Source organism: Adiantum capillus-veneris, chromosome 16, assembly GCF_014529385.1.
Source record: "Adiantum capillus-veneris isolate H3 chromosome 16, ASM1452938v2, whole genome shotgun sequence".
In the NCBI taxonomy this organism is placed as follows: domain Eukaryota; kingdom Viridiplantae; phylum Streptophyta; class Polypodiopsida; order Polypodiales; family Pteridaceae; genus Adiantum; species Adiantum capillus-veneris.
The window spans coordinates 18,924,003-18,949,581 of NC_140946.1; the positions used below are offsets into that span (position 1 = coordinate 18,924,003).

The 25,579-nt window shown below is 44.0% G+C and overlaps 1 protein-coding gene across 1 annotated transcript in view; it reads left to right on the top strand.

The window, feature by feature from the left end:
* LOC147438659 (NOL1/NOP2/sun family protein / antitermination NusB domain-containing protein) overlaps positions 1–25,579 on the top strand; it is a 101,674-nt gene that overhangs the window by 12,873 nt on the left and 63,222 nt on the right. The window contains exon 3 of the mRNA XM_086484682.1: positions 14,005–14,115. Coding sequence (XP_086340808.1) covers positions 14,005–14,115 — 111 coding nt within the window. The remainder of the gene's footprint in view (positions 1–14,004; positions 14,116–25,579) is intronic.

Sequence of the window (25,579 nt, forward strand, 5' to 3'; positions counted from 1 at the left end):
CGAGCCTCGGCGTTTCTCAGCCTTAGCCTCTCAGAACCCACCCAACCTGTAGCAGATCCTCGCCATATTCAGCTACCATCATCAGCAGATCCCAAGCGTTTTTGCATTCAGCCATAGCCTCGCTGCACAAGCACCTCGATTGAGCATCATTGTCGCCGTTGCCATCGTGGTCGTCGTCCTCACAACAAGTACAGATTTCAACCCTAGTTTAGCGATTCAGATTTCAGCCTCAAGCATCAATAGCGCTTTTAGATTTCAGCCCATTAGCCACGTCGTCGTCGTCGTCAAGCATCTCGCAATCTAAATCAAATACGTCTCTAGCAATAGTGTAACAAACTGCTAGAGCCTAAAGAATGGAGCCTACTTACAGATGTGGCCGAGGGGCCTAAACCCTAATTTCTGCCAAAAACCCTAACTGTTGAAACCCTAATTCTGAGAACCCTAACCCTAAAACTTGCAAACCCTGTTTCTGGAAACCCTAACTCTAAAACTGCAAAAACCCTAACCCTAACCCTAAGGGCAGCAAGGAGATTTTCAAAAATTGTGTTGTTTGATGATGTGGCAGGTTGTATGGATTTCCGTGATTTACGCTTTGGCTTTGCTTTTGGGCCAGAAGCTTTTGAGTTTTAAAGGCTTTTTACTGTAACTGCTTTTCAGGCCACGGGCCTTTAAATATGAGGTTAGGGCTCATTCTCTAGCATGCTTCCCGGAGAAGGTGCAGAGTCTGGAGTACCGGCTTGTACTTTGATGATGCAATATAAAGAAATACCGAAAGGGGCGCCAAGGTTTGGGACCAATACTCTCTAGGGTGGAATTCCGCCACTCCGTGTCGCGTGTCGTCTCTCTCTCTCTCTCTCTCAATTCAATTGTTATTGAAGTGCTAAAAGTCTGTTCGGTCTGTTCTTTGCTATTGGCACGTGGTGCCCGCCTTGTGACAGTGGTATCAGAGCATCAGGCGTGTGCTTTTCTGAAAGCATACCGGTCCTACAAAAGACCAGACAGAGCTACCGACTATTGGAATTTTATTTGAGGTATCTTCGTCCTCCAACCCAGACTTATTAGCCACTCCCACCCTTACTTCATCGGGCATCGGGCGCACTCCTGTCTTCACCGCTCATGTCTTTCAGGGCATAAGCCATTAAGATCACTTGCAAAGAAGGATCCGATATTTGTTTCGAGTCACTGTTTTTGTCAGAGGTAGTGCCATGCAGATGTTGATGTTTACAACTACCAAGTAGCACACGTCCAAGGACTTTGCAAGCTTTCAAGAAAATTTTTGCCCGAAGTTATATGGTTTCTGACATCTTCCTTCGGAGTGAAACTTCTGGCAAAGGGGGGTACTTGAAATGTTTGCCATGGAAACCCTAGCAGATTATATCTTGAAATTTCTCGACATCTCTTCTCGAGTTGATAACCTTGGAGGTTTGGTGTGATTGCTATCTCTTGGGACTACCATCACTGCCAAAGAAACACTGTCTGTCCAAGAGCTGATGGACCATGCTGTGCTCGGCTACGACCTCATGGAAGGAACCTAACCCTAATTTTTGGTGCAGGTTTCAAGATAGAAAGTAAGTCGACTTTTAGAGCTCGATTGATGTCGAGATTGCTTTTTAAGTTTGAGTTCTGTTTGATTTTGTTTGGTGATCCTGTTTGGAATTTGTTTGAAATGGATGGTATCTGTTTTGAACCTGTTTTGGTGCCGATTTGGATTGTTTGACTCTGGTTTGATACTGGTTTCAATGATTGGTGATTTTACTCCCGGGTGGGGAAGTGAGAAATGATGTTTGAGAATGCTTGTTCATACTCATGGCCCGGACCCTTGTGGTTATTTGCGGGGGGGAGTATTGAATGATTGAAAAGTGTTGTTTTTACTCATGGCCCGGACCCTTGTGGTTATTTGCGGGGGGAGTATTGAATGATTGAAAAGTGTTGTTTTTACTCATGGCCCGGACCCTTATGGTTATTTGCGGGGGGAGTATTGAATGATTGAAAAGTTCTGTTTTTTTACTCATGGCCCAGACCCTTGTGGTTATTTACGGGGGGAGTATTGTTGTTGTTACTCATGGCCCGGACCTGGATAGTTATGCGAGAGGAGTATTAAGAAGTCTGAGCAGTGGCTACTCTGAGCACCTCCAAACGACGCAGGTTGCGGTCTGGGGGGCGCTTGGTTGTAAAAGGCCTCTATATCTCATGGCCCGGACCTTTTTAGGTTATTTGCGGGAGGAGTGATGAGGGAGTCGTTGAACAGCTCATGGCCCGGATCTGGATGGTTATTTGCGGCGGGGGGGGGGGGGGGGGGGGGGGGGGGGGGGGGGGGGTTATCGGCGACTTTATGTTTCTATGTCTTGTAACATGCATATGTGAGCATTTGTGTTGCATTGTGATGTGCCAACCACTGAATATTCCTGATTGGATGAGATTGCGTGGGTATGTAATTTTTTAGTGCATCAAGACACCTGTGGAAGATCAGTACGGTCTGGGTGTGATGGCTAATTTTACTACGCCGGAATATCAAGAGTTCCGATCTGGACGAAAGGAGAAGCTAACTCCTTGATCAAAAGAGCAGAAAGGAGAAGCTAACTTTTTGATCAAAACAGCCGAAAGGAGAAGCTAACTCCTTGATCAAAGGAGCAGAAAGGAGAAGCTAAATCCTTAATAAAAAGAGCAAACTGATTGTCCTTCGGAATGTCCCTCGGAAATTTTTGAGCTAACTTGAGTTGTTTTGCAGATATGTTGTAATCGCGGACGATTACTCTCTTTCAAGAAGGGGAGATGTAACAAACTGCTGACGTGTCAAAGCCTAAAGAATGGAGCCTACTTACAGATGTGGCCGAGGAGCCTAAACCCTAATTTCTGCAAGAAACCCTAATTGTTGAAACCCTAATTCTGGAAACCCTAACCCTAAAACCTGCAAACCTAATTTTGGAAACCCTAACTCTTAAACTGCAAAAACCCTAACCCTAACCCTAAGGGCAATAGGGGGATTTTCGAAAATTGCGCTGATTGATGACGTGGCAGGCTGTACAGATTTCTGTGATTTACGCTTTGGCTTTGCTTTTGGACTAGAAGCTTTTAAGTTTTAAAGGCTTTTTATTGTAACTGTTTTTCAGGCCAAGGGCCTTTAAATATGAGGTTAGGGCTCATTCTCTAGCATGCTTCCTGGAGAAGGTGCAAAGTCTGGAGTACCGGCTTGTACTTTGATGATGCAATATAAAGAAATACCGAAAGGGGCGCCAAGGTTTGGGGCCAATACTCTCTGGGGTGGAATTCTGCCACTCCGTGTCGCGCGTCGTCTCTCTCTCTCTCTCTCTCTCTCTCAGTTCAGTTGTTATTGAAGTGCTAAAAGTCTATTTAGTCTGTTCTTTTCTATTGGCACGTGGTGCCCGCCTTGTGACAAATAGAGAGGGGGCCCCTTTGGAGGGGGGTTTGGGACCCCATCTGGTGTCGATCTTGTCTCTCTCTCTCTCTCTCTCTCTCTCTCTCTCTCTCTCTCTTCCTCTCTCACAACACTTTCTTTCACAGTTTTCCATTCTCTTTTGTTTTGGTCTATTGAACCATCTCTCATTAAGTCAAGGAAGGCTCTCCTTTCCCTTCAGTAAAAAGGAACCTTGAGCACACACTGATCACTCATCGTCAGCATACACCATTATTCACTTCCGTTGCACATTACAGTAGGCCACCGCCTGCACACCCCACAACGCACACACGCTTAGCAAGATCGCCATTTGACACGAACACATTGCCAATGCTCATTTCATCACTTCTAACACACACTAGCACTCAATTTCACTCCTTTTGCACTTCAAAGGCGTATGCGGGCACATACCTCCGCTGGTACCGACACTCGCACAAATTGCATGAGAAAGAGAGGAGAGAAGGGGAAACGGCACCAGAAAACGGGGGGAACGGCTTGTTATTGCTTAACAAAGTGCACATACAACCATCACAACGCAGATCTTGCGAGCTCCTTAGGGCTTCACACTTGGTTTTTTTGACCTCTCACAATCCCAAAACTTAGGTGAAAGCCCCTAAAAGGTTAAAAGATCCGGTTTTATAGGGGGGGCTCGCCCTTTTTTAGAAACTGGAACCTCGGTGGACCCCTTTGGCTTCGAATTTGGTAACCTATACAAGCTTTGAGGCCTTTGAATCGACTTCTCAATTCTCTCTCTCTCTCTCTCTCTCTCTCTCTCTCTCTCTCTCTCTCTCTCAATATCACTCTCTCATGAGCCCGAGGAGAGCGCTAATGCTCCCCAAGCTTGCCTTCAAAAGTTTAGCGGCCTCTAAAGGCGTGGGAATACCCATTCCATGTCAGCACTGTCCAGAATTGCCACTTGTCGGCCATTGTGCACCACGCCGCCACCGATTGGGCAAAACTGCCGAATGCCGCCCACTGGCGCCACAAGCAAAGCCCAACGCCGCCGGTGCTCAATCCGCCATGGCCTACCACGCAAGGAGCTCCCCACTCCTTTGATACATCCCCAATGGGCCACGATCCAAGTTAAATACACGTTTCCCTAGCTCGAGCCATCACATGTGGGCTCATGCCTTCGCCACGTGGCAGGCCATGGTTCACGCCACTCTTAAACTCCTACAAAATCCCAAGTATAACACACATGAAACCCTCTTTTTCCCCACCTCTTTAGTGCTTCACCATTTCCTGCTTAGTGCTCCAATGCTCGAACTGTAAGATCCCCCTGGAGCTTCATTTGTCCGACTTCAAGTCCGCCAGTCCTTGCCGCATTTTGAGTCTTGACCCCCGCCGTGCCCGCCTATCGAGGCCACCAGAAAAAGGAAACATTAACTAGCTCCTTCTCTCTAGCATCTGCATCCAACTTCAACTTGCCCTATCTGATTGTCTGGGAATTCGATTGACAAGCCGTCAACTCTTGTTGACTTCATGTGATGTTCCACTACCTTTTCGAGCTCTGGCGAGGCCCAAAAAACGCCAAATGGCACGCCTATGGATGCAACCAAATTGCCCCATAATTAGCCCGCTTGAAACCTTCCACTGGCCATAACTTCCCCATTCGTGCTCGAATTGATGACCCGGAAAGACTAGTATGCTCCAGAACACGAGCACTTCAACCCTATCCGTTCATTCCAGCTCTAGCCATCTGTCCCCTATTGCCTTGTACGTTGAGGATTTGCCATGCATTCCATCTTTGAACCTAGATATCTCTCACCCTAGGAGCTGGCGATGGGAATGATGGAGGGTGCTTGTGTTGCGGGTACTTGTTCTGCAGTATTGGATTTTGCCGTCCTTAAACTGAAGGCCAAGTGACTCTTTTATAGGTCGTTTAGCCATTTGCCTTGCCTACTTTCAATAAATGTCATGTCAAACTCACTTATTAATAAATAACTTAAGTGACTGTTCATATGCCTATATGCTTAAGCGACTATACTGTGCAAGTGAGGGTATGCAACAATGACTTGCCTGACCATTCATGTTCTTGTAGAGGCTCACGAAGTGCTAGGCTAGATCCTAAGCTAAGTAAGACTGATGCTAAACTATAGAAGTAGCTTGTCCACGTGGTTCCAGTGCAATGCGCACGTGACACGACATGTCAGGTGCACCCGAAGGGTTTAAGGATCTAGCTCAGATCTAGTACTTCGCACAAACACAAGGTTACTTTACTTCACTTGACAAGAGAAACTAAATTGAACACAATGAAGGAGAAAGAGACAGAGAAAAGAGAGAAGACACCGCATGTCGGGTCCGAACCACCCTCAAGGGCCCCCTTGCTCTGTTTCTAGAGCAAGTACTTGCTTTAGATTACTTGCACAATGCTGATACAATGGCTAAATGTTGATAATGGAGTAGTGCATGGTGATGTTGAATTGATGCAAAACGCTAGCTAAAACTGATGCAAAATGCTAGGGGAACATCTGAAAAACGTTGGTGCTGTAAAATGCTGGTGCTGAAATGTTGAGGGTATTGATGGCGACGAGGTGCTGGCGATGATGGCGACGAGGTGCTGGCAATGGAAGATCTAATGCTGAAGTTGAAAACGTTGGTGGTCCTTGTGCTAGGTACTTATATTGCGGTACTTGTTCTGTGATATTGGATTTTGCAGTGCTTAAACTGAAGGCCAAGTGACTCTTTTATAGGTCTTTTAGCCATTTGTCTAACCTACTTTTAATGAATGTCATGTCAAAGTCACTTATTAATAAATGACTTACGTGACTGCTTATATGCCTATATGCTTAAGTGACTTAACTGTGCAAGTGAGGGTATTCAACTATGACCAGCGTGATCATGCATGTCCTTCTAGAGGCTCACAAAATGCCAAGCTAGATCCTAAGCTAACTTAGAATGACGCTAAACTGAAGCAGTATCTTGACTTACGCCACTACTCATATGCCTATATGCTTAAGTGACTTAACTGTGCAAGTGAGGGTATGCAACTATGACCAGCATGATCATGCATGTCCTTCTAGAGGCTCATAAAATGCCAAGCTAGATCCTAAGCTAACTAAGAATGACGCTAAATTGAAGCAGTATCTTGTCCATGTGACTGGAGTGCAATGGGCGTGCCACATCCCCCTTGTTAAAGGTGAGACACAAGTGCCGAACTTCTTCCTTTGGATGCTTTCTATACTTCCGATGCTGCATGCTTTTGATGCTTATGGATGCATAAGCTGATGAAAACTTCTTCAAACTTATGGATACTATGGATGTAGGTACTGCTATGATGTAAACACCGACTAGCGGAGTTGCTAGGTAGCCTTACTATTGTCGCAGAATATCAGCCTTTGATGCTGACTCTGCCTTGCGAGCAAGTACTATTACTCAAATGGTCTTGTCATGAAAACATTGCAGGTGAAGATGAAAGGTACGGGTGCTTGGAGGTATTTCCAATGGTTTCATGTCGACGGAAGTGGATGCAGGCTAAGTGCAAATGCAAATGTAGAAGAGGGTTAGGGATCCTTTCTTCAACTCCTTCAATATCCGCATTTGAGGCAAGCAAATCTTGGTATTCAAGATTTGGATTTTTGTGTATCCAATGTCGATTTTTGTTCAAAGACATAGTGATGAAGACGAGAGCGTGCCTGAAGTGCGATGGACTAAGGGTGGAGTGGCTACTAAGTCTAGGGCAGGGGCGCGAAGCTTCTTTCGGAAAAAAAACTGAGAGGTTCTTTTGGATTATTTGGGTTCTAGATTCTGCTTGGGTTCTAGGTTCTTTCCTTGAGTTTGCGAAGCTGAAGGGCATTCGGAGCTCTGGTACCAATGTCAGATGCGCCGGAAGTGAGTGACGGTGAATGCTCAGGATGAGTGCTCAGTGCATAGTACATACTCGAGGTTCCTTTTACTGAATGAGAGAGTTCCTTACAATGCATGAGAGACGTGCGAAGACTAGAGAGAGGATTGAATGACACTATGAATGAAGGTTCACACAGAGAGAGAGAGAGAGAGAGAGAGAGAGAGAGAGAGAGAGAGAGAGAGAGAGAGAGAGAGAGAGAGAGAGAGAGAGAGAGAGAGAGAGAGAGAGAGAGAGAGAGAGAGAGAGAGAGCGAGCATAGCTGGGGTCCCAAACCCCCTCCAAGGGCCCCTCTCTCTATCGCTAGAGAGGTATTTGCTTTAGATTGCACAAATGCTAATACAATGGTCCTAGATGTTGAGATGTCGGTGGGATCTTGCTGTAGGTGCTTGGATCTGCAAGCTAAGGGCTGAAAATGCAAAATGGTAGCGATACTGAATGGGATCTGCAACTACGAGGAGGCTGTAGGCTGATTTATTGTCGCTGATGTTGGCGATGGGCTGAAAACTGAAAACCGCTGGCTGATCTGAGGGCTGAATTTGAAAACGTTGGGACTATGGCTGAAATCTGCAACCTTTGAAGACGCTAGGGGCTGAAAAGTGATGGTGATGCGAATCTGCTACTGATGGCTGAAAACGTTGATGGTCTGCTGGTCATGGTTGATGCTGATGGTAATGTGGGTATTGGGTGCTGGTACTGAGGGTATTGACTTATGCTTGAGAAGTGTTCCCTGGGATCAGTTATATAGAAAATTAAAGCTGGGTCGAGGAGTGCCGGATTGAAACCCTCGACCTTGTAAAATGGTGCTAAAATGTCACTTATTGATAAGTTGATGAACTACTAATAAGAGGTGCTTCACATGCAGATAAGTACCTAGGCTTGGTATTAATGCAACTATATGAAAACACTCCCCAATGCCAACACCTAGCAGACATTGGCTGTGCTCATGTGCAATCAGAGGCTATGCAACTAATCTAAAGTGTTTGGACATGCATGTCCTGCGTACAGGCTCAAAAAGGGTGCCCGAACGCTTCCTAGGCTGTAAACCCCAGAAATAGGAGTTACAGCCTATCCACTTGCACATAGGGTTAGATGTGCAAGTGATATGCCCCCCTTTTCCAAGTGAGGTACTGGTATCGAGCTGCATGGCTTTCGTGTAGTCCGCCAACAACCCTGGGGAATCTGCAAAGAAATTTTCGTCGGCCCACTTTACTGTGTGGGTGCCGCGATACTTGAACTTCAAAAAGGACCGCAGTACTTGCTTCTTTGGGCCGCACCTAAAGCGATGCAGAATAATGTGCGCCAACTCCATGTCTTCGACTTGGTCTACGATCTTGGGTTCATACTCTTCAAGAATTTCCTTCGGGGATTCTCCCTAAAACAACTTCAATCACAATTTCATACACACATCTTTTACTTTTCGGGTGACTTGAAAAAGACTATGCTTCCTAAATGATTGTGGGTGGAATGCAAAAATGTGACGACGTGCCAAACTTTCAATGAGTACATTGCAAAAATGTGATCTAAACTTGAGTTTTCTACCTAAAACTATCGACTTTGGCAAACCACAAAGGGAATACCAATGCTTGATGGACACTCGTGCTAATGCTTTTGCTATGACTATGTCTTGCCAAGCAATGAGCATGCAAAGTCTATTTACTTGACCTACAATGATAAAACAATGTGTATTCTGTAATAGACTTGGACACTCCAAGTCAAGAATCTACCGCGACAGCACCAAATAACCACTTCAAAACAATTCACAATTCACAATTTATTCGACACTGGCCTGACGGAGTTTCGTGCCTAGAGATATTGGCCCCAAAGACTGGCGCCCCTTTCGGTATTTCTTTTTGTATTAATCTGAGTTCAAAGTACAAGAGTTCGGGCAGGCGTTCACACTGAGACTCTGCGTCCAGATGCTCTGAGTTGTGAGCGGTCAGCCCACTTTTTTAAAGGTTACATGGGATGCCAAAAGCAGAGCCCCAAAAGCTGGAAATAAAGCAAGTGATCCAAAAGCTTTCTCTCTCAAGCCTTATTGAGTAAAATAAAGCAATTCAGTAAAGTTTTTCCTCTCTCTAACTTGCATAAATAAAAGCAAGTTAAAAGATCTTCTCTCACAAGCTCCCTTACGGAATTAAAGCAACTTCCCCCAAAAGCTTCAGCGTAAAAAAATTTCTAGCTTTGCGTAGCCCAAAAGCTGCTTCTCACGCCCAGGCTGCCCGTGATTTGCGCCGCAAAACGCGGAAACTGCCACGTGTCCTTTTTTTCTCCTCCATTTTTGGGGCTGCTGTAGCAGCCAGCCACGTCAGCCTTTCAAGTTCTTTGTAGGGGTTTTGAGGGCAGCCACATTATCAACAGATAGTGTGTGTGTATATTGGGCAGCCATGTCACCGTTTGTGACATACCCCCCTCTTGAAAGCATTGTAATCGCCCTCGATTACGCCTGCAAAACAGACAGAGGCCATAAATTGCCTTAGCAGCCACTGATTGTACACATCTAGCACATGTACCAATCGACAATCACATCACAGGACATCACATGACAAATCACATTCAACATTCATTCGGATCTTAGACCATGATTTATCGGCAATGCAATTAGCAATCGCATCTAGATCCAGTTGGGACCTCATAGATGCCTGATTGACTAACCCCTATTGCAACCATGTCTATTTGAGATCATTTAGACCAAAATGCTGCAGTCATTTCGTCTATCAGTTCCTGCACTTAAAAACAAGTCAAGAACAAATCAGTTTTATATTTCGGAATTCCATTTTATAAAGTCATACAGCAGAATACTGTCAGCTCTCAGTATCCCTGAAGTAGACTATGCTAAACCAAAAGCTTCGAGGTAAAGTTTCACAATCTGAGGAGTATCTGCTAGGTCCTCCTCCTCGATCCACTTCGCATCCAATGCAGGACAGTTCTTGAATTTAACCAAGAACCGCCTTCTTACTTTACCCTTATTCTTTGTGTCCTTATGTGCCAAAATCTGTTCAGGAACAAGGATCTCCTCGTTTTCTTCCACTTCGGGTTGCTCATCAGGCTCCCCATCTTCAGGCACATCACCTTTGAAAGGTTTCAAGAGACTCACATGAAATGCATTGTGAATCCTCCAAGTGTCAGTCAGTTTCAGTCTGAGGGAGACATCATTGATCTTTTTGGAGATCTGGAAAGGTCCATAGTATCTCATACTAAGCTTTGGAAAAAGCCTCCTTTCCCTTCTTCTTTCTCAAGCGAGCCTTCTCAAAACAAAAGAGCACCCAATCATCCTCCTTCAATTTCAAATCGTGACGATGGTGATCCGCCGCCTTTTTCTGTCGTTCTTGCGATTTCTGCAAGGCCTCGCGGACCTTGGCAAAAGCAGTGTCTAAGTCGCGCATATACTCATTGCCTTCAAAAATCTTATCTTTCGTGCTTAGGAAGGGTGGAACCTTCACAGCACCTTCAACAATCTCAAATGGCGCCTTCCCGGTCGAAGAGTGTATCGTGTTGTTGTAGGCAAATTCCACCAAAGGTAGATGCTTTTCCCTATGAGTCTTTTGATCCGAGATATAAGACTTCAACAAATCTAAAACCACTGAATTGGCAATCTCAGATTGTCCGTCAATCTGCGGGTGGAAAGATGACGAGAATTGCAACCGTGTGCCAATGTTGCCCCAAATTGCCTTCCAAAACAAACTCGTAAATCTGGGGTCCCTGTCGGAGTCAATCGTCTCAGGCATGCCATGTAGTCTGAAAATCTGGGCCACAAACAGTCTCGCTAAGTGATCCGGCTTGACTGTTTCTTTACTGGAATGAAATGAGCGTGCTTGCTAAATCTGTCAATAACAGTCCAGATACCATCGTGACCACTCTGTGTTCTCGGGAGCTCCAAAATGAAATCCATTGCAATACTTTCCCAGGGTCGGGTGGGTATGGGCAAAGGCTGTAACAATCCCTGTGCTTTATGCCTGTCAAACTTGACCTTCTGGCATACCAAGCAACTGCGCACAAACTCGTCCACATCCTTCTTGAGTCTCGGCCAAAAGAAGTATCTCTCTACCCCTTTCATGGTGGTAGCAATGCCGCGGTGACCCGTAAAAGGCAGACAGTGGCATTCAGTCATAACCTTTTCCCTCAACGGTTGTGTAACGTACAACATGGTTTTCCTCATCAAGTACCCATCCCGAATGGAATATCCCGCTACTGTCTCCCCATCCCGTATCCGTGTGAAAACGTCTGCAAAATCTGGATTTATGGCATACTAGTCTACCATATCCTCGAAGCTCCTATGATGTATCGCAGAAATAGCCAAAATCAACGGCTTTCGAGACAAAGCATCTGCCACCAAATTCTTCAGTCCCTGAACATGGACAATTTGGAAATGAAACTGTGACAAGATGTTCGCCCACTGCATCTGCTTTTCCAAAAGCTGCTTCTGTGACAAGAAGTAGCGTAAACTCTGATGGTCTGTAAAGACAGTAAAATCCGCTCCGAGTAGGTAATGCCGCCACTGAGTAAGAGCATGGATAACCGCCAAAAACTCTGTATGATAAATCTGTGATGTCAATTCCGGCCTTGAGAACAATCGGCTCTCGTAAGCAATGACATGGCCTTCTTGCATTAAGACCGCACCCAGACTATGACCGCAAGCATCACAATATACTTCAAATGACTTCTGCAAGTCCGACAAAGTCAAAACTGGTCCCGTGGTCAATTTCTCTTTCAAAGTCTGAAAGGCAGTCACCTCTGTGGGTCCCCACGAGAAAGGTTCTCGTTTCTGCGTCAAAACATGCAAAGGGGAAACAACCTCTGCAAATTTTCGAATGAACGGCCTGTAGTACGAACACAATCCCAAGAAGCTTCTTACTTCATGGACATTCTTCAAATCGGGCCAATCACGGATAGTCTCTATCTTGGGTGGATCCATTTGCACTCCTGCTGCTGACACAGTGTCCCAAAAAGTGTATCTCTGGTAGGAAAAATTCACTTTTCTTTGCATTAATCACTAACTTGTGATCTCGTAATGGCTGAAAGACCTGAAGCAGATGATCTCTATGTTCTGGCTCATTCTTGGAGAAAACAATGATATCGTCAAAGAAAGTGCCAACAAATAGCATGTACTCTCAAAAAATCCTGTCCATCATCACGTTACATGTCGCAGGAGCATTGGTTAGGCAAAAAGGCATCACCAAAAACTCAAATAAGCCAAAAGTCGTCCGAAAGGCTGTCTTGTAGACGTCTCCCGGCGCTATTTGGATCTGATGATATCCACTCTTCAAATCAATCCTGCTAAAGCACGAGGATCCCGTTAATCTGTCGAGTATATCATCGATCCTAGGAGTCGGAAATCTGTTCTTGATAGTGTGTGTGTATATTGGGCAGCCACGTCACCGTTTGTGACATATTGCTTGAATGCAAACTTTCTATCTTTCCTAGAGTGCGGTTGATGCTTCTGTGCTCATCCATGAGTGAATCATGTGCATCGTGCAATATGGCTTTACTATGAGAAGGTAACACACAAAGACGGTGATGAAAATACAAGAGACCCTCACGAACGAGAGACTCGAAAATGCTTACTGACTTTCCATGCTAACAAAAGATACTTCGTGAATGGTACCGTGGACCTCGACTCGAGAGCCAAGATTTGTCCTGCGGGACTGATTGTATCTACAATTGGGTTAGCTTTACTAGGAAGATAATCAATTAGACCACCAATTTGCTCACAAGACTAGAACCATCTAGCTTGACGGTCACTTCAAGGTGTACTCGGTTGCCATAGCAAGTACTTGCTTTATTTACTCACACAATGCTGATACAATGGCTTAATGCTGAATATGGAGTACTGCATGCTGATGCTGAACTGATGCAAAACTCTGGCTGAAACTATTGCAAAAAATTGGTGAAATTGATGCAAAACAGTATGGATGTTGAATGGGATCTGCAATTGTGACGAGGCCATGGGCTGATCTATTGTCGCCGATGGGCTGAAAACTGAAAAACGTTGGGTGATTTGAGGGCTGAATTTGAAAACGCGGGGACTATGGCTGCAATTTGAAACTTGTGTAAACGCTAGGGACTGAAAATTGATGGTGATGCGAATTTGCTAATGATGGCTGATGCAAAAACGCCATGGATGCCGATGGTATTGCGGGTACTGGGTGCTGGTACCGAGGGTACCGACTTATGCTTGAGAAATGACCTCTGTGATCACTTATATAGGAAATTAACACACACACACACACACACACACTCACGATCAATTATTTGTGCACGCTTGATTTGTTGATTCAACATACATCAAATGAAGTTATCTCAAGCACAAAGTATTGATGCATTTTTTTGAACTTGAAAATTTAGTACTTGGAGATCAATATCAGCCTACTTTAGGACTTAGGAATTTGTTCCTTGAGAAGTTATTGTGTGGAGTATGATTTCTTGGATTAAGTCTTTGAGATGTCTTATCCTTTTAGTGTAAAGCTGAGTACTTGTTTCAAGTTTTAGCCAAGTAAGCTGCTTCAACTTATATGCCTTTTCTAAAAACATCTTTAAGCGAATAATGGCTTGTTTTATCTAGTTTTGTTTTGTAGCAAATAAAGTGATTTAGTTTTTTCCCCCCCCTCGTTTTCTTGTCTCCCTTGCTTTTGTAGTTTTGTGAGTGTTTTATCCCCTCTTATGATTCGTGAGATCATACTATTTTGAACTTATGAAGGTATATATATAATTTCTCCATTAAATGAACGACTGTGTCAATTTGCAGGTTACTGAGATTGTCGCAGGGATTACACGTTGGAAACGACATCTAGATTTTTTGATTAAGGCATACTATGATGTAGATGGATATGATCGAATGGAGCCTCTTCTTCGTCAGGTATGTATCCACTATGTGGTGACCTTTATGTGTTTGGTGATAATGCATCATAAGTCCTAGTCTCTCAATGGATTTTGGAGTCCATTCTACAAGTCAGTACTTAAGTCTATATGAAAACAATGGAAAGAAAGCCATTTTGTGAGTTTTAGTCTTCACAAGGGATAGGTACCATTATTTAGAACTGTTTATGCATGGGTCTTATCGTTATTTGTTTGCTACACCATCTTTGCTTATCTACCATCACACAAAGAACAATGAAAATTTTGTGTAGACGGAAAGAGAATGCAAATGGTGATGCTATTGGATGACTACGTATGTGGTGTAATTGAATAGACGATGTACATAACTTTCAACAAAGGTTTCATGCTATAATGTGAAGGATTGCAATACCAAACCTAGAAATTGGAATGTTAAAGTTGAAATCATCTTCTCAAATCTACATTGACTCTAAGTACCGACACACTAGACGACACAAATCCAGCACTTGTACAAAGACGATGGTCACATCACATACACATCACATTCAGATCATATTACATAGAATCCATTGAGATTAGGACCATGATTCCTAGAAACGTATTTAGTAATCGCATATTAACTAATCCTATATTGCGATTATGTCTAGAGATTTCTTGAGACCGAAATGCTGCAATCGTTTCGTTAATCATTCCAACTGCACTCAAACGCAATCCTGTGTGACTAATCATTTTCGGGAATTCCAATCCATCAATCAGACACTGAGTTCATACTGAACATAGTGTTTGAAATTTCAATCATTTAGTTCTAGCTATGTGGCCATCTCATCCCTCGGGAACTCTTGATGCGCTCACGACAATGTAATGGGAGGGCACCACATGCCAATTGACAAGAATAGACTGAAACAGACTGTTAGCACTTCAAAATAACTAAACAGAGAGAGAGAAAGAAGATCCGTGCGGTAGACAACAAGTGGCAAAGCTCCACTCCCAGATCAGGGGCTCCAAGATAGTGACGTCCCTTTCGGTATTTCTTTTATATTGCTTCACAAAAGATACAACTGCTGGGGAGCTCTCCCTTCATTTTCACACATGATGAGAAGCCAAAGTGACCCCCTAAGGTTTATATTTAAGGATCCTTGGCCTCAAAAGCAAGGTTATGAAAATCTCTTGCTCCAAAAGCACTTGGGTCCACAAGCTAAGCGACCTCACCTGCTTTCACAAATTACGCTGTCAATCCGTATAGTTCCGCGTCAACATGTTTTTCCGTGATTTGTAGACAACTATCACGTCAACATGGATTTGCGTAAGTTTTGACTTCTTTGTCCCTTTTGCTACAATGTCTGGCTGCTTTGTAACTTTATAACCCCCCCCCCCCCTCCCCGCCCCCAAATGGGCTGCCCTGTCACCAACTTGTGACATACCCCTCTCTCAAAAGAAGAGTAATCGCCCGCGATTAGACCTACAAAACTCAGTCCGATTCTTTAGCAGACATTGTCTTTATCCATACATGCCAATGCCTATCATTGCTAGATAGCACATTCTATAGCATGCACAACTCTATAATCACATTTTCTTCCAGTCATCCCATCCCCATCGGAGCTCTTGATATACCGGCATAGCAAAATTAGCCATCACACCAAAGCATGTTGGTCCTTTCCAGGGGTGTCTTGATGTAATAAGATCACATACCTAGGCAATCTCATCCAAGTTGAAACTATTGATGCACCGGATCCATATGCTTCACAAAATGCTTTACAGATGACACGAAATTCACATGTGTAAACACATAACATAAAGATAATCAGATACAGCAAAAGGCTCCTCAAATGGAAGTCTGCATTGTTCAGAGGGTTCCATGTATGACCAAACACTCCCCAAACCGCAAAGTGCATCGTTCAGAGGTTTCCATCTACAACTAAACGCAACCGCGACCACGTGCTTCGTTTAGAGGTTTCAAGTACAACTACACGCTCCCTAGACCTCAGCCTCCATTGTCTAGAGGTTATCAAACAACATTGAAACCAGCATTAAAACTAGAATCAAACAAATTTAATCAGCTCCAAGACAAGCTAAAACCAAATTTAACCTATTCCAATCAATATTCAAACCATATATAATCTATTCTAATCAATATTCAAACAGTGTTTCAAAAAGCATAAGTACAAAGGAAAACTAAAATTATTCGAAGTTGGTTTCTATCAAGAACTCAAAGGATGATTGTCTTGGTATCCTGGTTCATGTCAAAGTAGGCAGCGGAAGATGCAATGAAGACAAGAACTGGCTCGTGATCAGGTGGACACCTCGACTCTGATTTAAAAAACTTGCAATGCCACATACATGAACAAGTCACTTGTGGAGAAGATGCATGAATCCCACTACATAGACTTCCCTAAACACACGCTTCTTTAAAGTCACATGCTATTTGGTATAGCCACATGCTATTTGACCCAATTCCGACATTTGATGCATTTCACTTTCTAGCATTAAATGCCACCTTTCACTTTGAGCCTATATAAGGCCATAATGCTTAGCTTGTAATTTGCTCTTTCATCCTAATCAATTGAGCAATTCTATTTTCATTGAGTACACGCTCTCTAATCTATTTGCTCCTAATTGTTATGAAATTCTCACTACAATGAATGCCTCGTTGGTCTATCCACCATAGACTTTACAGATACTAGATCAATTAGTGACCTTTTGAATGGTTGAGCAAACCAATTCATCTCATAAAACAATGTTCCAACTTGATCCTACTTTAGAAACACTTGAGAGTGATCTGTCCTGATTGGACATATCCATACCTCGTGTGATCAGGAATCAACAATGGTTGCAAGAATCTTGGTTGCTTTTGCCTGTCAAATTTGACTTCTTGGCATACTAGGCATGATCTTATAAATGTGTCAACATCTTGGCGTAAAGTTGGCCAATCAAAATACCTCAACCGTTTTCACTGCTGCATTAATTCCACGATGCCCAACATTTGGTGGAGGATGTTGCCCATCAACAAGTTGATGAATTCTTGCAAAATCTGAATCTTTAGTATATTGTGTTTTCATTTCATCTAATTCACAATGGCACGGAATTGACATTGCTAAAATATTGGGCTTTCGCGACAACGCCTCAGCCACCGCGTTCTTTTTCCCTTCGACATGCACAATTTGAAAATGGAACATGGACAAGATGTTTCCCCATTGCCTGGGTTTCTCTAATAACTTCAGTTATGTGAGAGTATCGCATGGTTTGATGATCTGTTTGGACAATCAAATCAGCCCGTGCACCAAGGCTGTTCCCACATGCATCACATTGAACCACAAAAGGTTTTGAAAGATCTGGCAAAATGGTTACCGGATCTGAAATCAACTTTTCTTTCAAGTGTTTGAAGGTTCCCTTCCCTTGTGGAGATGCAATCTCAGCAAAATTTTGGATAAACCTCCTATAATAGGAACATAAGCCTAAAAAGCTTCGAATGTCATGTATAGACTTCAAATCTGGCCTTGACTTTATTGCTTCTATTTTAGTAGGATCCATATGTACCCCCCCTCCCTTGAAACAATGTCCCATGCAAGTGAATGTCTTCCAAAAGGAATTCAGTTTTCTTTGCATTAATGAGTATCGTGTCCCTGCGCTCGTTGAAAACTGCGGTTAGATGATCCCTATGCTCCTCTTCAAACTTAAAAAGATGATCATTACTTTTAACTTTACGACACAAAGGAACTCCACAAAGAAACATGTGACAGGAATTCAACACTTCAATTAAACCACGCCTTGGTAGCTAGAGCGCTCCCAAGTAGACAGCGACACTCTGTTGGCCCCAAAGATTGGCGCCCCTTTCGGTATTTCTTTATTCTTATTGCACTTGAGAAAAACTTGTAAACTTTTACAAGTTGTCCCACTTTTATCGGGGTGAAATTCCCCTACTCTAACCTGATTTCGGCAGCATAACCACAATAGAAATCTCCACGGACAAAATCCCAAGTAATCAGTGACTTTCCACACACTTTACAAAATCTGGCGAGAAATTATAGCATGCTGAAATCTCTGTTTTTGGCTTCCAATTTGCGCCAAGACACTTGCTCGATGATTCACTAGCTTCCCCGAAGCTCCTGGGACCTATAGGCATCAAAACTGGCCAATACCCTAAACCTGCAAAAATTTATAGCAAGCTGTAATTCTCTGTTTTGCGCTCCGTTCGCGTGCCGATCACTTCTGTGGGTAGTCCTCGAGCTCCCGCACCTGTAGGGTCACTTGCCCTTTGAATTAGACGAGATTCCTTGCGAGAAACCTCGCTAAATTGTCGTGTACAAGTACTCACGGCTTTCCCGAGGCTCCCTTGGCGTTACCTTGTTGTTTAGGTGCAAAACCCTAAACGTGTAGAAAAACACAGCAGGCTGTAATTCCCTGTTTCGCATCATTTTTGAGTGGAGAAAACACGTCTACGTGTGTCTCCGAAGCTCCCGCACGCAATGGGACACTTGAGAAAACTCTCCGATTTCGCAATCCTTTGCGATGAAATTGTGCGTACCTGTAGGGGATTAGCAATTAGCTACTCCGGTTCGTGTACAAAAGGCTCTTGGCTTGGCAAAGGCGCATAAAACCCCTAGAATTGTACATGGTCATTTGAGAAGCCCAACTAGTGGGGCATTACCATATGTGCAAAGGGGGGAGAGAGATGCGCGAGAGAAAATCATCGCGCTTCATTAGTCAAGGGAGAAGGCCAACTTTCCATTAAAGTTGTGAGCACTTGTACCCACTACTCACACACACACACACACACTGTGTAGCACACTTATGAAGTCCAAAAAATCAGCCCCCACGTAAAAATGGGTGCTTGCTCTTGGATGAGGCTTCTGGAGAGTGTGTGTTGGCCTGCGTGGAGCTCCCCTACTGCCAAGTGTCCATTTGACTCCCTTTGGTTTAATTTCCTAGTACCCACCGACTAAAAGTCCTGTCGAGGGGCCTAAATGACTTTGAACTGAGCCTAGCCAACCTTTTTTGCTTGGATTTCAGTGCCAACTGGCCCGACCATCTCGTGGCGACCTACCCTTCATGATTGCGGGTGAAACTCTCGGCCAACGGCCGTTTCACACTCGCCATGCAATGTCCAGGCACTTGTGATTTTAATAAGAGGGTCCGAAAAATTAAATAAAAATCAAGGGAAAGAAACCAACAAATCTCGTGACAATCATGTCATCAAAGAATATACCCACGAATGTTCTATGTGGTTAAAAAATTCTGTCCATCATTTTATTAAACACGGCAGGAGCATTTGTGAGACCAAACGGCATGACAAGGAACTCATAGAGACCAAATGTTGTCCTGAAAGCACTCTTGTGGACATCTTTTGGCCTAATGCATATTTGATGGTACTCACTCATTAAATCTATCCTGCTAAACAATGACGCTCCCTGAAGCCAATCAAGAATGTCATCTATCCTCGGTATGGGGAACTTGTACTTGATGGTATTCTTATTCAAAGCGCGGTAGTCAATGCACATGCTCATGAACCATCCTTCTTTTGCACTAGGAGTATAGGGGAACAAAAAGGGGATCTAAATCAGTCCCTTCTTTGAAAGCTCGTTGACCTCATTCATAGTCTCTTTCTGCTCGGCTGTTCTAACCTTGTACAATGGCCTGTTCGGTGGACTACAACCTAGCACAAGATCTATGCTTTGATCCTCGGGTCTTTCAGGAGGTATCTAAGGTAGGAAAATTAGATACAACTTCATGTACTTCGTTTGTAAAGATCAAGTACGCAGAAAGATGATTCTTTATTGCAATTGAAACAACAGAAGCAGAAACAACTGGAACAGACTCGATGGTGCAGGCAAAGTTGGTCGGTTCATAAACAGGTTAGATGCTAGTAGATAGGAGTTTGCAAGCAGATGGTAGAGCGTTGGGACAGATACTAGATGCAGGGGGTAGCAGGCACCGTTGGAATGTGTATGCCAGATGAGGCATTTAGCAGGCCAAATCTTTACATTTGGAGTCATTCTAGAGCAAAGCGGCTTGCTGCAGATTGATGATCAGGGCGGGCAACGATATCATGATGTGTATGTCAAGAGATTGTGTCACAAGACGGGCACCACTTGCCAATAGAAAAGAACAGATTGAACAGATTTTTAGCACTTCAATTGAATTGAAAGAGAGAGACGACACGCGACACGGAGTGGTGGAATTCCACCCCAGAGAGTATTGGCCCCAAACCTTGGCGCCTCTTTCGGTATTTCTTTATATTGCATCAACACAGTACAAGCCGGTATACCGCGCTTTGCACCTTCTCCGAGAAGAGTGCCAGAGAATGAGCCCTAGCCTCATATTTAAAGGCCCTAGCCCTAAAAGTAGTTTACATGAAAAGTATTCAAACTCAAAAGCAACTGGCCCAAAAGCTACCGCATCAGCGTAAATCGCGGAAATCCGTACAGGCTGCCACGTCATCAGTCAGCATGAAATTCGGAAATCTGTACAGTTTTGCCACTTCAACAATTGGCGAAAAATCCGGAATTCCGTACAGTTGCCACGTCACTAGTCTCTCCGTGCGCGCGCGTGGCAAGGTAGGATCCGTACGTACGTACGGATCTGTACGGTACGTTTGTACGGTACGTACCGTACCGTACGGATTCGTATTGTACCCCCCCCTCCCCCCTGCCCTTCTCGCCGCAGTGTTGTGGGTAATTTGTGGAAATAAACCCTATTGTGGCGGCGGCAATTTTTGGTTTGCCCTTCTTTAGCCTTATCCCGATGCCTAATTTTGTAGACATTTCGACATAACTTGCATCTGTAAAGCACACATGAACATCATTGCGGTGGTGAATATAGGAGGGCAAGCACGATCAGGAACTCCTATGAAAGCTTTGCCTTGGTTTGTAGAATAGTGAACTAACATCCTTGGAGTGATATATATGAATTTTTTATCTAGAGCAGACCGTATTATAGGTTTTTGGCTTTTAAAAAAAAACCTAACGAATTTTACGTACCTAACAACTCTATCCATTCGGTACTACGTATAGGTCGTACCGAATACGTACCGTACCTTACGTACCTTATGACCTTGGTGTGTGGCCTCGCTTTATTTTAATGTCTTTATGTCACTTGGGGCCCATCGGACGGGGTCCCATAAGTTGGTGGGAACTTCAACTTCTTAGGGTTTAGGCCCCTCAATCGGGATCTGCACAGTGGCTCCGTTCTTTAGTGGTTTGACATGTCAGCAGTTTGTGACATCCCCCCTTCTTGAAAGAGGGTAATCGTCCACGATTACAATATATCTGCAAAATACTCATAGCTCAAAAATTTCCGAGGGGTATTCCGACTCCCGAGGAACAATCTGAGGCACAATCAGGTTGCTCTTTTTGTCAAGGAGTTGGCTTCTCCTCTCGGCTCTTTTGATCAAAGAGTTGGCTTCTCCTCTTGACTCTTTTGATCAAGGAGGCTTCTCCTTTCGTCCAAATCGGAACTCTTGATACTCCGGCGTAGTAAAATTAGGGGAAAATTACCAAAATACCCCTCTAATTTGTGGAAATTCCCAATATACCCCTCAAATTTCAAAAATTCCCAAAATACCTGTGTATCTATTTTCGTTGGATCTTCAAGATTTTCTAATCTTTATTCTTGTTTGACAATTGAGATTGATTTTCGAGTGCTTAGCATGTAATTGTTTGCAAATTACCTTGCAAAAAAAAGGCAATTATGTCTAAAAATAATGAAGGGATTCATCTCCAAAGCCTACATAACCAACTCAAATTTTAGTTTTAGCATCCTATATGGTAGACAATCACACTTCTTATGAAAAGCTACAAATTTTTGTGTTTTTGGAGAAATTTACTCTCGCAACTGGGGGTATTTTGGGAATTTTGGAAAATTTGAAGGGCATTTTGGGAATTTATGACAAATTATGGGGGTACTTTGGGAATTTTGGAAATTTGAGGGGTATTTTGGGAATTTCCACAAAGTAGAGGGGTATTTTGGTAATTTTCCCTAAAATTAGCCATCACACCCAGACCGCACTGATCTTCCATGGGTGTCTTGATGCACTAAAATTACATACCCAGGCAATCTCATCCAATCAGGAATATTCTATTATTCAGTGGTTGGCACATCACAATGCAACACAAATGCTCACATATGCATGTTACAAGACATAGAAACATAAAGCCGGCGATGAACACTCTCCCCGCAAATAATCATCCAGGTCTGGTCCATGAGCTGTTCAACGACTCCCTCATCACTCCTCTCGCAAATAACCTAAAAAGGTCCCGACCATGAGATATAGAGGCCTTTTACAACCAAACGCCCCCTTAGACAGCAGCTTGCGTTGTTTGGAGGTGCTGAGAGTAACCACTGCTCAAACTTCTTAATACTCCCCTCGTAAATAACCACAAGGGTCTGGGCCATGAGTAAAAACATCAATTTTCAAACATTCAATACTCCCCCCGCAAAGAACCACAAGGGTCCGAGCCATGAGCATTCTCAAACATCAGTTGTCACTACTCCACCCGAGAGTAAAATCACCAATCATTGAAACTAGTATTAAAATCAGAGTCAAACATTTCAAATCGGCACTGAGACAGGTTTAAAACAGATACCATCTATTTCAAACAAATTTTAAACAGGATCACCAAACAAGTTCTCAAACAGATTTTAAACTTAAAAAGCAATCTCGACATCAGTTGAGCTCGAAAAGTCAACCGACTTTCCATCTTGAAACCTGCACCAAAAATTAGGGTTAGGTTCCTTCCATAAGGTCATAGTCGACCGCAACATGATCCACAAACTCTTGAATAGTCGAAACAAGCCTCGACAAGCAATTTTTTCTAGTGGCGGTTATGGTAGTTCCAAGACCTGGCAATCACACGGGACCTCCAAGGTTTAGCTTGAAAAGAGAAACCTACTGAGAGATGTCGAGAAATTTCAAGTTATAATTTGCTAGGGTTTCCATGGCAAGCATTTCAGGATACCGCGCTCTGCTAGAAGTTGCACTCCAAAGGAGGATGTCAGAAACCATATAACTTTGGGCAAAAATTTTCTTGAAAGCTTGCCAAGTCCTTGGAGTATGCGGCTTGGTAGCTATAGACATAAACCTCTGTACGACACTACATCTGAGAAAAATAGCAACTCGAAACAAATCTTGGATCCTTCTCTTGCAAGTGATCTTTATGGCTTATGCCTTGTAAGACATGAGCGGTGAAGACGAGAGCGCGCCCGATGCGCGATGAGGTAAGGAGATACGAAGCGTGGCAGGTGCCAAGTATAAAAGAGAGAGTGGAACGTTGGCAAAAGAATTGAAGTTGAAGTCGAAGGCCATAAAGCAGCGGTGCAAAGTGGGAGGCCGCCAATTGGGTTTGCAGGATAGGCATGTAGCCGCAGAGAGGAGAGCCGCAGAGAGGAGAGCCGCAGGTTGGAGAGCCGGAAACTTAATGCACGAAGGGGACCATGAGGAGCGGTAAGAGGGCTACCTAGCAGTGCTACAAAGCGGTGAGTAGGGGATGTTATTATAGAGAGAGGGTCGCACATACAGATGAGGAGGTGGGTGCAAGCACTTGAGGAGTCAAAGGTGATAAAAAATGGAAATTGGACGGTAGAGCAATCAAGAGGGGAAATTTGAGGTCATGCTAGAAGGGTCCAACCGACTTAAAGAGGGGAAATGGAAACCCCATCATTGTACACCTTCTTTTCAAAAGATTTTTGGCCATGTTAATTATCCGCTCTATTCTAAGATCGATGTCTATTTTCTCTTTCCCTCGTGTCTATGTGGGTGTGTCGGGTATATGTCACAAACTGCTGACGTGTCAAGCCTCTGAAGAATGGAGCCAACCTGCAGATCCCAGCCGAGAAGCATAAACCCTAGAAGCAACAGAAGAAGTTTCACCAACTTGCAAAGTTTGGTCGAGTGGCCTATTTTTAAAGAAGAGTTCCCACCATCTTAAGGGACCCCGTCCGATGGGGGCCTAGGTGACCTAAAGGCATTAAAATAAAGGACCGTACACACACGCACTCAATCTCTTGCGAGTAGCTTGATGATGTGAGAGTTGTTGTACGGATTTTCGCAACATGCACAGCCTGTACGGATTTTCGTGATTTACGCTCGCTGATTTTCAGCGCGAGCTTTTGGGCCAGAGCTTTTGAGTTTCAAGCTTTTCACTTAGACAAGCACAATTCTGGCTGTCCACTTGAATTTTCAGCATTCTGACAAGTTTGGTTTGAGAAGCAATTTCCAACCAAGGCATACTCGCTTGGGCATCCTATAAGCGAGCAGTTAACAATAGGGACCTCTCCCGCCAAGAAGACTCCAGAATGAAACAAACATAGCCGTTTCTAGTGCAAGGTGTTCCAATTCATGTGTTTGTAAAAGCTCAGTATTAATAGAAAATCTCCTTAAAGGAGGGGGGGTGTAACAAACTGCTGACGTGTCGACCTACTGAAGAACGGAGCTACCGGCCGAGGGGCCTAAAACCCTAAGAAGAACAAGTAACAGAAGAAGTGTCACAAAGTGATGACGTGGTTGCCCGAGAGCAGAAACCCTAACCCTAATTTCTGCCAGAAACCCTAATTCTGGAAACCCTAACCCTAAAACCTGCAAACCCTAATTCTGAAAACCCTAATCCTAAAACCTGCAAACCCTAATTCTGCTGCCAAAAACCCTAAAACTGCAGAAACCCTAACCCTAACCCTAACCCTAACCTCAAGGGCAGCAGGAAGATTTCCGCGTTTTGCGCTGGCTGATGACGTGGCAGGTTGTACGGATTTCCGTGATTTACGTTGGGAGCTTTTTGGCTTTGCTTTTGGACCAGATGCTTTTGAGTTTGAAGGCTTTTCACTGTAATTGCTTTTTAGGCCAAGGGCCTTTAAATATGAGGCTAGGGCTCATTCTCTGGCATGCTTCCTGGAGAAGGTGCAAAGTCTGGAGTACCGGCTTGTATTGTGTTGATGCAATATGAAGAAATACCGAAAGGGGCGCCAAGGTTTGGGGCCAATACTATCTGGGGTGGAATTCTGCCACTTCGTGTCGCGTGTCGTCTCTCTCTCTCTCTCTCTCTCTCTCTCACAGTTTATTTGAAGTGCTTAAAGTTGTTCACTCTGTTCTTTTCTATTGGCACGTGGTGCCCGTCTTGTGACCTGGATGTTTATGCGGGAGGAGTATTAAGAAGTCTGAGCAGTGGTTACTCTCAGCACCTCCAAACGACGCAAGCTGCAGTCAGGGGGGGCGTTTGGTTGTAAAAGGCCTCTATATCTCCCGGCCCGGACCTTTTTAGGTTATGCGGGAGGAGTGATGAGGGAGTCGTTTAATATCTCCCGGCCCGGACCTTGTTAGGTTATGCGGGAGGAGTGTTCATCGGCGGCTTTATGTTTCTATGTCTTGTAACATGCATATGTAAGCATTTGTGTTGCATTGTGATGTGCCAACCACTGAATATTCCTAATTGGATGAGATTGCCTGGGTATCTAATTTTAGTGCATCAAGACACCCGTGGAAGATCAGTACGGTTTGGATG